This window comes from Mytilus trossulus, chromosome 5 (genome assembly GCF_036588685.1).
Source record: "Mytilus trossulus isolate FHL-02 chromosome 5, PNRI_Mtr1.1.1.hap1, whole genome shotgun sequence".
Classification (NCBI taxonomy): Eukaryota; Metazoa; Mollusca; class Bivalvia; order Mytilida; family Mytilidae; genus Mytilus; species Mytilus trossulus.
The window spans coordinates 3,294,297-3,310,060 of record NC_086377.1 but is presented as its reverse complement, the minus strand read 5'-3'; the positions used below and the strand labels follow the sequence as shown (position 1 = coordinate 3,310,060).

At 45.3% G+C, this 15,764-nt stretch overlaps 1 protein-coding gene across 1 annotated transcript; it reads right to left on the bottom strand.

Moving 5' to 3' along the window:
• Window positions 1–800: 800 nt before the first annotated feature.
• Window positions 801–11,679, bottom strand: LOC134719311 (uncharacterized). Its single transcript, XM_063582318.1, has 2 exons — window positions 11,525–11,679; window positions 801–3,262 (listed from the first exon to the last, which is right to left on the bottom strand). Exon 2 carries the CDS (start codon window positions 3,246–3,248, stop codon window positions 801–803), a length of 2,448 nt encoding a protein of 815 aa, XP_063438388.1. The 5' UTR covers window positions 3,249–3,262; window positions 11,525–11,679.
• Window positions 11,680–15,764: the final 4,085 nt, after the last annotated feature.

Here is a 15,764-nt window from a genome sequence, read left to right as displayed (position 1 = left end):
GGTTGGGATATTAGCAGTATAATAGCAGTATAACTGTATATATGAAAGTGTATATGCAGGGTATATGTCTAAGTTTCTTTAAGTTTTAGGTTTGTTTGTTTGTTTGGTTTGATTTAAATTTCTTATTGCATGATTCGAATATTGTCCTTTTTTGTCTAAGTCTCAAGTTTAAATATAATGTTGTGATCCCGAGTAAATGTGAAACTTACCCAAGAAGCTTGATTGGCTTTGTGGTCTCTTCTAGGATGAAGATTGTCTCTTTTGGTTATTCTGTTCTTGTCTATATTTTGGTTGCCGGAAAGAGAGAGAGAGAGGCATCATGGGATCGTGCACTTCCGGCAGGGTCTGGCTTAATACCAACGAATACTACACTCCCCCCAGTTTTATATGTTTGTTGTAAGTATAGAATTTTCTTTTTTTTTAATTTATTTATTGCCAAATTGTCCAAAATGATAATAGTGAATTTTCCAGGTGGGCCCCCTCAGATGAGAGGGGCCCAGATTAGACAAGGGTACTAATTATTCGTTTCCTTTTCGAGATTGCTAAATTAAATTAACCCTGTTGGAACGTACAGCCAGTCCCTTACCCCTTTCAGCAACGATCCCAGTCCCCTCATATCCTTGGTGATGCCCCCTTGACTACAAATGTAGGTGGGGCTAGTATAATAAACTTAACAAAACGAACTTAAAATTAACTGTCCTCTCTGGACAGGTTTACAGATATTTACACCAAAAATAACTGTCCTCTCTGGACAAGTTTACAGATATCTACACCTATTTACACGAAACTGCTCCCCCTACCTACACCCTATACAGAACTCGTGCATTGCTGGTGGTGGCCTCCAGCAATGCCCAAAGGGTGTCCCCCGACCTAAAGGCCAAAAGTCCCATTGCCACCTCGGCAATATACTGGGGATGCCCATAGCTGTGATTGGGCACCCATGATGGCCTGAAATAGGGGGCATCACTCTCCAGTAGTATCCTGTCTAGGGGGAGGGACGACACCACTTGCCCTTGTTCCTGGTCGAACCGGGATACCTCCCCCGTATACCCAAAATAGACATTAGGGAAGGCATCCCTCCAACGCCTCGCTTCCTGCCTGCCCCCATCAAAGCAGTGGAGATGGATCCTCTGCTGAGGGTCCACCCTCTCCCGGACTATGGTGAGGGCTTTCAGGTGCGCCTCCGCACTATGGCGATCCTCGGGAGCCCCTCTAATATGGAGAATGAGGGGAACCTCTGGCCTTCCCTTGCACAAATTTAGGACCCACCTTAGGGTGCTAACCTGCCTTTGAAGAGGTGGGTCCCGCTGGCTCTGGTCCAACCCAACTTCTCCAATGGCCCTTACCCCAGGCAACCCCAGCAGCCGTTCCATCTTGTCGAACGAACTATCGTCCAGCTGCTGGGCCTTTTTGGGGTGGACTCCTATCGCTGTGACCCAGGGTGATCCTCCAGGGTGTTCCTGCAATGCCAATGCAGATGGCCATGTCCCTGGGTCACAATACACCATAACCCCTCCTACTAGGTCCACTGGGTTTCTTGGGGGGGTGGGAAGGCGCATCTCGATGAACCGTTGCCGGTCCATCCTCCCGTTCATCCTCCATTGCCTCCACCCCCGGTCTAAATGGAAATGGGAGTCAAATGCGGGAGGTGTTGGACTCCTGATTGCACTGTCCACAAATAGTTTTTTTCCTGGAGGGGAGTCGGAGGGGGACCTCAACGGATCTATTCCCCCTTCTGCCTGTCCTATCTGGCCTGCTGAGGACCCTATGGCTGCCCGGGGACCTTGCAGCCTAAACATTCCCCTAAACGCATCCGCCCTGTCTCCCAACTCCCCCATTATGGCTGCCTGGACCCTCCAGTCAATGAGGGCTCCAGGAGAGTTGACCGGTGCTGTTGAGAAGTATGGGGGAACTGGTCGTCCCCCTTCCCGGCATACCTCCTCCATCTGCCCCTGGACTGCCTGCCCAATGATGTGGGGTCGTGTTATCTCCAGTCTATTCACATGGGTGACCAAATCCTCTAGGTCCCCACCCACTAGCATCCAGGCCTGTGCCTGTAGTGCTGCTACCCTGATTGGAGCGAGGGAAGCCCTTGGCTGGTCTCGTTGTTCTCCGAATACTTCAGCCACATGTTCCAGCATCACATGTGGCTGAATATCCAATGCCCTTATGGGGCAACCCTGGATGGGGCACTGCTGTAGGGTGGGGATGTCCATCAACTTTGGCAGTGCAAGTCCTTGGGGTGTCCTCTGGCCTGACACACCAGTCTCCCTCAGCTTGTAGTCAGGTTGGGGTGTCCTTAGACTTGACACCCCAGTCTCCTTCGGCTTGTAGTCTGGTTGGGGTGCCCTTTGACTTGACACCCCAGCCCCCCTGGCTTGTTGGTCTCCTTGGGGTGTCCCTTGGCCCAACACCCCAGTCTCCCTCGGCTGGCAGTCCCGTTGGGGTGTCCCTTGACTCGACATCCCAGTCCTCCTCGTCTGACAGCCTCCCTGGGGTGTCATATAACCCGACACCCCAGTCTCTCTCGGTGTGTTATACCTCTGGGGTGTCCTCTGTCCTGACACCCCTGTCCCAGTGGGCGTGTAGTTATGTTGGGGTGTCCTTTGCCACGACACCCCTGTGTCCCTTCTTCCTCCTCCCTGGAACGAGTTTGGTGTCCGCATCTGTTGGGCCTCCCTTAGTGCCCTCTGCAGCCTGGCTGTCTCTTCAGCTTGGCGCTCTTTCTGTCGATTCCTTCTTCTCTTCCTTTCTTGGGTGGTCTCCTTTCGCCCCTGAAAACCCCTACCCAGTGGAGGCGCGCTGTGAGCATCCCGGTCGGTTGGAATGCCCACAGGGGTGTCCCTAGCCATCGGGACAGCGGCCCCTGGAGTGCTCCTGGAAACGGAACAGCGGCTCCTTCCTCCACTGGGGTCCCTAACTCTGTCCTCCCTGCTACCTGACCGGGCCCTGGAATCATGGCTCCCATCCCTGGTGCCCCTAACTAGCCCAGAACCCGTATCCCTAGCCTTTGGGGAGGAGTCCCTGTGGTCCCCAGAGATGTCTTTTCCTGGGACCTTAGCTTCGAACTCCCCCTCCTGACCCTTTGCATCTCCCTGGCTTGGGACAACCCTTTCAACTGAGGGGACCCTATCGTGGTGTCGTCCCCTGGGGCTTACCTCTCTCTGCTCTTTCTCCTCTATAAGCTTTTCCTCGGCAGCCCAACTTCTTTTTGGGCTGCCTCCCGAACTCCCCTCATCACTGGACATCTGTACTGTCTTTTCTGCAAATACAAAAAATACAACATCTTGAAGGCCCAACTTAATTACATCTGGCCTCGTCGTTCAATATAGCAGCTATCTAACTAGATACCAATGTAGTTAAATAGTTGCCTCCATATGTACAATATCTGAAACTATTTACAATGACTTAAAGACTCCTTATGTACAACAACAGCATCATAACAGCACCCTATTCTGAACCCTTCCTACGGGCTGACCTGCGCAGTCCAGTAGGGTTCAGACTAACGTGCGGTGGATCTGGTTTTATCTTACAACCAGAGCATATGTAGTCTTGGTTCTCCCATTCCTCCGCCTCCTGTGGAGAGATTCCCACGCACCTGCCATGGTACCACTCACTGCACCTGTCACAGGAGATCATAAACTCTCCCGTATAAGGTCCTCGGCAAGTGCAGTACAGTGCCCCAGTACTTCCTGAGGCATTTGTTTTTCTACCCTCAGTTGATTGTAGGGTGGGGGGCACCTGGTCCACCCTGACAGGATCTTGAACATTACCTTGTGAAGGGGTTACTGGGTTGTTAGGTTGCATTGCTTGGGCCACACCCCCATTTTGGAGCTCTTCTATTGCCCGATTGACCCATACCGGTAGCTCCCTATCCCTACACAGCTTCAAACGGTCATGGTTCACCGTGGTGAGGGCTTTCTTCATTTTTACCTTATACAGGTAGGGCGAGATTCTTGCTAGGATGACCCCTGGCCCCCTCCACATAGGGTTTAGCTTTTTGCACTTCCCTGGCAGTGAAGCTGTGTCCAGCTTATAGACAACATCCCCTACCTTGTACTGACGAGCAACTACCCTAAGATCGTATGCTTGCTTAGCTCTAAGCTGGGAGGTCTTGAGGTTTGCCCTCGCAATTTCATGGGCAGACCTTAGAGCCTCTTCTAAGTCACCCACATACCCGGCCAGGTCTGGAGGTTGCCCCGTTTTTGGTGGCCTGAACATTAACTCAGCAGGGAGGTTTACCTCTCTGCCCAACATGAGGCGATTGGGGGTAAACCCGGTGGATCGATTCACTGATGCCCTAATTGCCCCCGCTAATTGGGGAATGTGTACGTCCCAAGTCTTCTGATTGGTACCCACAAAACACCTGATGGAGGCCAGGAGGGTTCGATTAAATCTCTCTACCTGGCCATTAGCAGAAGGGCGATATGGGGTGGTCCGAGCCTTGTGGATGTGGAGCAGTTCACAAACTGATTGGAAGAGTAAACTCTCGAAATTACGGCCTTGGTCTGTAAATATTTCATATGGATACCCAAACCTACAGAAAAAATCGTTAACAGCCGCCCTTGCCGTGACTTCAGCCGTCTGAGAGGGGAGGGGGATACACTCCACCCACTTGCTGAATTGATCTACAATCATGAGCAGGTGTTCATTTGCTCTGTCTGACTTTGGTAGGGGCCCTACAAAATCGAGATGCACTCTCTCCATAGGAGCCCCAGCGTGAAACATTGTCATTGGACACCTTGCAGTCTTATTCGGTTTCTTGCTCTGGTTACATGCCGTACAACTTGCCACATAGCCCTCCAAGTCCCTTTTAAGCCCATGCCAGTAGTAAAACTGTTTTACTCTTTCTTGGGTTCTAGTCATGCCCTGGTGCCCAGCTGAGGGGATGTCATGGCATAATTCCATAATGTCCCTCCTCCATTCTCGGGGCACCAGCAACCTATTTCCCTCTCCGTCTTTTGCATGATACATTATCATTCCCCGTTCATCCCTACTGAACCTCTCCTTGATTGTCCAGTAAAATTTTGCCGGTTGGCTACTTCGAAACAGGTCCCCCTGAGCAGGTTGACAACTGTTATCGTCAAGCCACTCAGTGAGCCACTTAAATTCCGGGTCTTTGCTCTGTGCGTCACAAATTTGTTCAACAGAATATTTCCCTAAAACCACCCCAAGCCCATCTTGGACAACCCGGATGGAACATTCTGGGTCATCTGGGACTATCACCACATCTCTACCCACCGTGGCCACTGTCACTCGTGATATGCAAATACCCTCATCGGCTGGTTTTGGATCAGCAACCGGTATTTCATCTAAAAACCCAACCTCATCAGAATTTTGGCCAGTGACCAGTATTTCGTTTACAGACCGTTTCTCCACACCTGTTCCTTTGGATGCCAATGGGACCACGTCATCCACATCAGTCATAAATTTAGACCACTGTGCTTGAGCCCTTGCACAGTATGGACAACCCCCACAGGGCAGGGTTGCCAAGTTGACCTCGGTTTTAAAGTCCTGACATGGAGAGTCAACAGGCATTCTGGACAGGGCATCCGCGTTTATGTGTTTGGAGCCCGCCCTATGTCGCACCTCCATGTGATATTGGCTCAACTCCTCGAGCCACCTGGCCAGCTGCCCTTGGGGCTGCTTAAAGCGAAGCAGCCAGGTGAGGCTACTGTGGTCTGTGCGGACTACAAAGTTCCTTCCCAGCAAGTAGTGCCGGAACTGTCTGGTGAAGCGTACTACGGCCAGGAGCTCCTTCCGGGTGGTGCAATACCGCCGTTGCTCTGGAGTTAAAGTACAACTGGCATAGCAAACTACCCTTTCCTCCCCATTTTGTACTTGGGACAAGACTGCCCCGATTGCATAGTCTGAGGCATCTGTATCTAGGATAAATGGATCAGAGGTATTGGGCAGGGTCAGTAGGGGTGCAGAGGTGAGAGCCTCCCGCAGTTTATCAAATGCCTCCTGCTGTTTTTCCCCCCATGTGAACGACCTTTTGCCTGTAACATCTTGAAGGGGAACTGCGATTTTAGAATACCCCTCAATGAAAGCCCGGTGATAATTGGCGAACCCCAGAAAACGCTCTACCGTTTTAGTATTGTGAGGGGCTGGCCATTTCTTCACATCCTCTATATAGCCTGGGCCAATATTCATACCCTGCCTGCTTACTAGTCTGCCAAGGAATTCTACCTGTTCTTGAAACAGTTCACATTTCTTTGGCTTAAGCTTGAGGCCGTATTCCCTAAAGCGCTGTAAGACCGCCCTCAGGTTGGCCAAATGAGAAGCTATATCCTTTCCCAGAACCAAAATGTCGTCCAGAAAGGCCAACACTATATCCCAGGTTAACCCCCTTAGAACCAAGCTTATGACCCTGGCATAAGTAGCTGGGGCATTACAGAGCCCGAATGCCATCCTGGCAAACTCAAAAAGGCCGTATTTTGAAATAAATGCGGTTTTTGACCTATCCTCCTCCTTGATTTTCACTTGCCAATACGCTGAGTTAGCGTCCAGCTTAGAGTACCACCGATTCCCTGCAAGGGTATCCAGGCACTCTTCTACTAAAGCTAGAGGAAATACGTCTTTTACACAGGTAGAATTTAAAGCCCTATAATCAATGCACCACCTGACCCCCCCGTCCCTCTTTCTTACCAGTACCGGGGCAGAGCACCATTCAGAAACTGAAGGCTGAATGACCCCTGCCTCCAACATTTTCTTTAAGTGGGTCTCCTCCTCTTGAGCAAACCCAATAGGGGTTCTTCTCATTCGTTGCTTTATTGGGGGGTGTCCTGCAGTGTCAATTTGGTGTTCAATGGCCGAAAAATTCCCCAAATCAAACTCACTTGCTGCAAAGACATCCCCATACTCCCTTAACAGAGATGCCAGGGCTTCTTGCTCTTGGCTTCCCAGTAGTGTCTTGGAGCGATCAAAGAGATCTCTGAGGTGCTCGGGGACTCCCTGGTCAGATTCTGTTGGGCCAGTACCCCCCCCTGTACCTACTACACGTACCTTTGCCGGGACTTCTATTTTCTCAACTTCTACCGCCTGGGCAATTAATTCCCCCTGACGCACATGTATATGCTTATCTGAAGTATTTATCAGACATACTACTGGTTGGCTCCCCGCCTCATGTAAAGTGCGGGGAACCAAAAGACCAGAGGGGCTGCCTGCCTCGACAATATAACTGGGCATTTCACAGTTAACCTGGCAGCTGAGCTTCATCACTGAATTGGGCGGCACCGTAACTTTATCACGGATTGTCACGTTAGCTACCCTTGGTGCCTGCCCGACCTTACCCATAGTCATGGGTATGACCTCGTCTCCTACCCGCAGCTGTCCATCTGACATTTGCAAGTCGATGCAATGTGCTCTTAATAAGTCGAAACCCAACAGCATGTCATCCTCTATAGGGGCCACATACAGATTTGTTTGTATGAGTTTGGAACCCAGTTCCAAATTCACGGGCCCGACAACATACCCATTCATTTGCATCCCCTTTCCTGCTGTATTCATGATGACTTCCCTGAGGATGGGGGGCACAGACTTTAGGGACCTGTATACCTCCTCTGATATTAGGGTCACTTCTGCTGCAGTGTCCACCACAGCAAACAAACTCTGCCCCTGAACTTTAATGGGTACCCTAAATACTGTCCCGGAACGGAGCTGACAGACAGTGACAATTTCACAATCATTTTCCTCATCAACCAATGTGGTGTCTGCTTCCCCCTCTGAAGAGGAGGCCCCACTGTTATGGGCTTCCTCCTTATTTTCCAGGTCAGTATCAATGGTTCTTGCCGCCCTGGGAGGGCTATGGTCTTCAGTGGAGTCCCAGCTACCCTGGGGTTCTCCATAACTGGCCATAGCTACTGCTGCCAGGCTTGTATCTTCGCGTTCAAACCATAAGCTCCCTGGTATTTCTCCCCTCTCCTCACCCCCAGGGTCCCCCTGATCTTGGGTAAGCACTGACTGAACAATAAGGGGTCCAAATTTGATTTGTTCTCCAGAGTCTAGATGAACAACCTCCCTAAAGAACTTGACGGGTAAGACTCCTGCCTGGTTACCCGAGCATAATATAGCCCTACTGGGTGCCCAATAGAACTCGTAACCCTCGGCCTGAGCCCTTGGTACGTCTATCTTTATCTGTACTTCCCAATGAGGTTTGAAGGTAGGGGGTACCTCACTCAATAGATGAATGTGCTGCCTATTCATCCGTCTCAACCCTTCCTCTTCTATATCCCCCCAGGCAAGCATGGTTGTGTAGTGGTAGGCATGGGCAACAGTATTTTCCTCTACTGAGGGCATACCAAAAGATCCCACTTCAATGGAATGCCCCTGGTTTGCCTTTATTTTCCACCAACCATGATCTTGGTCCCTATCTAAAGTGAAACGTTTGTCCACGTCTACCTCAACCAGACGGGTGAGCTCCTTGAGAGTGTACCCTGACAATCCTGGGTGCCTCGACAGGAGCTCATCAACATAAACGAATCCCCCAGGGAGAACCTTGAGTCCCCATTTACTGGCACCATGCCGCAACACATATATCAGTGTTTTTGACAAGTGACGGTCAACTCCATGGTCTTGGATTACTTCCTCCTCTGAATCGGAGGAAGCATTCTCCTTATCCTCTAATGGGCACTCAGGGGCTGGGTTATTTACAGACTCTATGTCCTGGCTGCCCTCCCCTTCAGACTCTACCGATAACAACCCCTCTGCCTCTTGTATTTGTATGGGCATTACCTCATTCCCCTGACAAACTGATTTTGGACCCTGATATTCCAAGGTTACTTCCCCTACATTTTGATCCCTAAACTGCACATCTGTTGACAGGCCAAACTCTATTTTTGGGGGCTTGCTCTGACCTGTGGAGCTGCCCCGTTGGAGTTTAACGAACTTGGTGCCATACGAGATTGGTCAGCAAAAGTTACCGTTTTCTCTTTTGACCGCAGATCTGGGCACTCATTTCGCATATGCCCAGGTTTATAGCAGTTATAGCATACACTTTCCCGCCCAGACCCTCGATATGGGGATGGGCTTCTTGATGGTGACCTTCCCCTAAATTTTGGGCAGTCCCGTTTGAAATGTCCTCTCTCCCCACAGTGGAAACATCCCCCGGCAGCTGGCCGTCCGCCCGGTGAGGGGCTTCTTGCCGGAGTGCGAGTGAGGAGTTTCCTAAATTGGTCCATCATGTCATCCAATTTCTCGTGCACTTGACCGAACTTATTATCAAATTTTGTATTGGTCTTTTCCAATTCACTTTTCCAAGTACTCCCTGGGGCCCTCTCTGGGGCCATAGTGGCTCTTACCTGCGGTACCTGGTACTCTTGGAACACCTCTTGGTGGTCGTCATACCGGCCACCCATTACCTGCCTAACCTCACGCCTGGTTGACCTCCCATATATTGCCTGGGTATTGTGCTGGAATAGCCGTATTTTATCTACGGCCTCCTCTATGCTTTGGGGCTGAAGATTAGAAACTTGCACCCCCAACTCTTTATTTTCAATACCCTGACACAGCCGCATCACGGCCTGCTCATACATATAGTCATCAGGGAGGGTTCTAAAGGCTCTAGTGGCTAAGGACAACACCCGGTCAGCCCAGTCCTCCAGAGACTCCTCAGGGGCTTGCCGAGCATTGTTAAACTGAACCCGGGCGGTCTCGGGGAGTGCCTTGAAACCAAAGCGCTTGTGAAGCTTTTCCACAAGCTCCCTATAACTTACCTCCCTGTCCCTTTCCGTTATGAGGGCATAATATTCGCTGGCCTTCCCCTCAAGGCACCAGCAAAGTTGGTCTTTACATTCCTGGGGACCCCATTCACAAACCTCTGCGTATCTAGCAAATTTTGTGAAAAAGGCCTGCCAGTTGCCCTTCCCGTCATACTTGATATTTTTTGGGGCATTGCTAACTTTAGAGACTGCACCTGAAGTTGCTCGTGCCCCACCTCTGCTGTCAGGTCCCCTTATGTTTTCCCTGGGCCTATCCTCATTGTGTGGCATTGGGTAAGCATGTTGCTCGTAGCTCCTCCCAGTGGTGACCCCTTGTGGGGGCACCGGTGTATACCCTTGGTTGTACTGAGTTTGGGATTGTCTATCCCCATAGGCACGGGCAGGGGTCCGCCTTGGGTCCTCACCCCTGTTGTTTGGTCTATCTTCATACGTCGGGGCAGGTCCTTGCCTGGAGTCCTCGCCCCTATTGTCTTGCCACTTGCCATACCTACTGCGGGGTGTTTCATACTGTCCCCCACCAGTGTGAGCTGGTTGGGTACAGGGTGCTGACCCTTGACCTGCATAGTTGCTTGTGTGACCCATGGGGTATGAAGGTGCGCCCCTTTTAGTTGGAACGGTTTTGTCCCATGCACTGGCTTCCCCTGGCCAGTGCTGTTTGGCATTGATACTACTCCCTTGATGTTGGGGGTTACTTTGGTTTGGGTCACCCATCATGGGTTGACTCCACTCATTTTTTGTAATTTGTTCCCTGTATCCCCCATCCCAATTGCCTGGGGTCTTAGGTCTAGCTCCAGCATCCCCGGAATATGGGCTACACTCAAGAAAGGCAGAGTCCATCTGACTAGGACCATTCCAGGGTCCAGGACTTTGTCCCTGATGCCATGCCTCTTGCTTAAATTCTGATTGGGCATGTACCCGTGCTGGGGTGCCTTGTGAGGCAGCGTGTCCCCCATCTATTAATGTGTTAACCCTGCTTAACATTTCATTGTGCCTGCCTTGGGCTTCAGGTGGTGGTCCATTATTTTGGCCACCCCCATTTTGATTGAAGTCTAGCCTAGACAGGAGGGCCATTGTGACTCGAAGATGGGATATTGTGGCTAGATCTGACTCAGTCACAAAACCCTTACCCTCCCTTATGTCCATAATTTGCTCCCCAGTTTTTATTCCTATACCTGGGAGCTGAAGTAACTCTTGAAAGCTACAAGTGTTTATGTTTATGATGGACATTGTAACTGTAAACAATCAACACTGTTTTTGTACCAAGTTTATTTATTTATCAATAAACAACAACAACCAACTCTTTTAATAATACAGATGTTTTTATTTTATTTTTATTAAATAACAAAACTTCCGCTTTATAGGGTAACCCGTCCTTCTGGTCTGCGGTTATTAGCGGAAGCAAACAGAACAGAACAATAACACTACTGGTAACCCGTCCTTCCGGTCTGCAGTTATCAGAGGTAAACAGAACAATTAACAACACGACTGGTTCCCCGTTCCTCCCAGGTCACGTGATCCAAGTCGTCTTGAAAATACGAAAAAACAACGAATACTTAATGCCACACAATAAACAGGGGTTCTACCGCGCTGCAAAACCCCTGTAATGTTATGTAATATTCTCTACCAGAGTATTACACAACAAAAAACGATCGGTAAAGGTTTCCCCCGAATCCTTTTCCGCGGGAAACACTGTTGAAGCGAACGTCGCCTCAAATCACAATATAAGCAATTACTTGCAATGCTCCACGCAAATAAGTGCTCGCAGCGCCAATGTTGTGATCCCGAGTAAATGTGAAACTTACCCAAGAAGCTTGATTGGCTTTGTGGTCTCTTCTAGGATGAAGATTGTCTCTTTTGGTTATTCTGTTCTTGTCTATATTTTGGTTGCCGGAAAGAGAGAGAGAGAGGCATCATGGGATCGTGCACTTCCGGCAGGGTCTGGCTTAATACCAACGAATACTACAATAATATATATAATCAGATTTTGTGGTACATTAAACAAGTAAAATGAATGTGTTGTCTTCTAATTACCATTTGTAGTTTATATTCTGCTATTCATGCTTGTCTGCCTGTCGTCTGCTATCCCAGGTGAAATTCCCTCCATCCACATTCAGTACAGGAAGTAGTGTTCTTGTCTCTCAAAGAGAAAACTCCGTCAGGGGAGATAATTACTGAGGCTCCAAATGGGATAATTTGCCAAATTGAATAATGTTTTTTTTACATCGTCCATTATTTGCCAGTCAATTTTATTTTTTATTTATATACATTGAATTCCCCTTAAAATGTGTGAATCATTTTCTAGACTTGAAGTTGTTGTAGATTGGCATGTCAGATAATTTTATATTTATACAATTTGACTTATTATATACCCAATAAAGATCAATAAAAGCTTATTATAAAAAAAATTGGCTAAAATCAGCATTATAAATATCAACCAATTCTATTCAAAGACTGAGATTACTTATGGGACTGATTTTCGACATAAAACTATACATTTTTATTGAAATCTGAGAATTGGTGTTGATAACACTGTGTAGGTTTAAGTCTTCACCGGTTTCCATAGCAACACAATAAATTGGGGTCTCTGAACTACCAATTCATTAAAAACACTCAATACAAACCGTTTAATGTGGTTTTCCACCTAATTAGTGATTTTGACACTTTCCATATTTTTGACAAAATGCTTGGTACCTGCATGGTGACATTCTCTAAATAAAAATGTTTTACCTTTAAAAGTTATTTTTAGCCATGCATTCGTATTTAAATCATATAAACAACGACGACTGCCAAACCTGTCAGACGAGTTTCTAAAATTAGATCTGTTTTGAAGAACTATGATATTATCTTACAAACAAATCAAAGTACGAGTTACCATTTCTCCTGTTTTGTTTTCTTTGAATTCAGTTAAGATATATTACTAACTAAAACAATGACATGATGAGTTGATATATTGCAAATGAGCAGTGACAGTATTCTGCAATATTACTCGTTCGATTATTTTTATATCAAAGGAAACGATGTAAATTACAGGAAGTACGACCAATGGGGAATCTAGATTTCAAAAGGGGAAATAAAGGCTACCGAAAGTCTTTTCTTTTACACTTAAGACATAATCCTTACCTTCAAGAGTTCTTCTTCATTGAAAACAAAATTTAGATTCATAACTATTTATATTTTTACTGACTAATGGCAAGTCGAGGCATTTAAACATACGGGTATTTAATTTGTTCGAGTGTATTTATATCAACAAGTAATAGCTTTTCTAAAAAGCTTGCCGTATTTTAGCTGATTATACTGAGATCAGTGGTTTGTGAGTAGTTTATTTTTTTTTTGAATATTGCACTTCAAGCAATATGAAAACAAAGAGCTTTTTTTCGACTAATTTGTCATTTTTGTTGTATTATTGGTGGACCCGTGTTATAATGGAAGTAGACTTAAAAAAATTGAGAATGGATATGGGGAATGATATTATAATAAAATGTATTCTGTGTCTATAATCAACTTGATAAAAATAGCATATAACCTACACATACTTTTGAGGATTACTACTTGACAAAATGGACAACAACAGAAGGCAGTGTCAGGTCCAGAGGGGGACATAGAGGGCGTAAGCCCCATCCCCTCCTCCTTTTTGCTTTTTTTTTTTTAAATGATTAATCAAACTAGACTATGTGAACTTTGCCATTTCCTGTGTACTCTATTATTGAATTTTATGAGACAATTCTTTACTTATAAAGATATTTTTCGCTGGAATTTACTGATTGTCAAAGTCATGTGATTCGCTAAGATGGAGTTGACCAGTGCTTTGAAAAACGTTGCTCAGTCATTTTGAAATTCAAATTACAGTAACACATTGCTGAAACTAAGGATGACAATCATGACACCTTCAATGCGACATAGGATTGAGCAAGAACGTATTGACTTCTATTTCACTATTCCACCAAACAGGAAGTAATACTCTATAGACTATAACACTCTCATGAAAAAAGTTCCATGGCAATATTATTTACCTACAAAAACATGTCTAACCCCAAACGCCATTGTCATGATTGATATGGACTATATCAAATTGCTGTTTGGTGTGAACCAAGCTTTGCGTTGAAGACCGAACTACAACCTTAAGCTTAAGGTAGTATGGGAGTCTAAAAAAAAATAAAATAATTTGTTCTTACTTTGCCAAAATGTAGTATCTATTGATACATGTTAAAAAATATTATAAAAATGATAGGTCACCGTGCATTTTTTCAAGCTACGGGTTGTGACAAAATGACACATTTTGTATGGATTATACAGGAAAAAACACCATTTTGTGAATAGAAACTAAACGAAATGATAGAATTGTAAAATAAATTAGGAAAATTATTTCAAACATTGCTTTGATAATATCAAAAGAAAAGATAGGGTCACCGTACGTTTTTTCCGGCTAAAATACAAAATAGGAAAATTCCATGAACAATCCAACAGAAAATGCACTGTTTTAGAGTTACCTCCCCTTAAAATGACAATTTCAAAATATTTAAAAACAACCAAAAATATCTACACTTGTACATATATTTATATTTATAAGTTATATTCTTATAAATTGGATCTATTAAATGTAAAAACACATGAAATATCTGCATTCTTGCATCAAATTTTGCTAATTTGATAGAAAATATGGACCTTAGATTCTCTTTTTTTTACAATCCAAGATGGCGAAAGACACCCATACCACCTTAAATAGTTTACTTTCATAAAATGTGACTTGTATAGACAGTTGTCTTTGATACTTACATGTATATGAGATCCAGTTATATCTATCTACAAGACTAAGAACACATTTTTTTGTAATAAATTTAAACATATTTAATTCTGTAATATCTGATACATGTAATATGTATCAGTTATTTGTGATTTTTCGTTCGAAGTGCACTCTCGGATAATTTCAGTATCAGCATGATCAGTTGATTGGTTGTGATAAATAAAATGGGGCAGTTTGCAATTGTCATGTGCAGGTACACCACATGTGGATCTGTTTTCTCATCTCATTTATAAAATTGTGCATGATATTATCACAGAAACGCACCAGTATTTTGGTGAATGAAACACTTGTCATATCAAATTAAAGTCAGAGGTGGAGTTTCCGGGGGCCTGGACCACCCAACCCTTTTGTAGGAAAAAAATTGTTGTTTTTATAGGGAATCACTGAAGCATGACTGGAGTTGGCCACATCTTATGCAGTCAGTGGTCTCCGGCTTACGAAAATTTCTGGATCCACCACTGAAAATTTGAGTATAGTTAGATAAGAATTTATGACAAATTATGTTGAAATTTGCAAAGATAATGAATGAAAAATCTAGTAAATTAAAAAATAGGCACTATCATTGAAAGCTATCCTTGCTTATTCACAAGGACATATAATATCCTCCATGCTATTCCGATCTGAGTTTTTATTCATACATACATGTCGTCTGGTACTGTTCCAAGTAGTCTTCTTTTTTCTGTTTCTTTAGGAGTATTTGTTTTACCTGTTCAGTCACTGTAAAGTGTTACAATTCATATTTAAACGCAACACATAAATAGTGACCAAAAAGGTACGGCTATCACATGAGAGAAGCTAGAAAAAAGTAAAATGTATACATTTTAAACATTTTTGTGGGACCATGAAAATGTGGTATAAAGATAGATATGCATAGATAGACCATAGAACAAATAAGTAAACAGATTCAAAGGAGATGTAAATGTACATGCACGATGAATTATGAAGAAAAAAAAAAACATGGCCAGGGGCCCCAAACTTGACAGCATTTGGTGTTGATCAAGGTAAAATGTTTGCAATGACATTAAATATACATGTAGCCTTCGTGAGAGGTGACCTAGGTCGCCTTTCTCTAAATCAGCTATATTAAAGGTTACCACTATTTCTGGGATGGGTTGAAAAATAAATGAAAATGACTTTAACAAAAGCTAATAGAAATACACCAAATTTGGGAGACATCTATTAAAATATTTGAAATAATAAAAAAGTTGACAAGAACTAAGCTTTTTCAGATAATATACAGA

Bases quoted from the DNA above. Each gene is read 5' to 3' on its own strand.
- LOC134719311 (XM_063582318.1), bottom strand. From the start codon at position 3,248: ATGTCCAGTGATGAGGGGAGTTCGGGAGGCAGCCCAAAAAGAAGTTGG.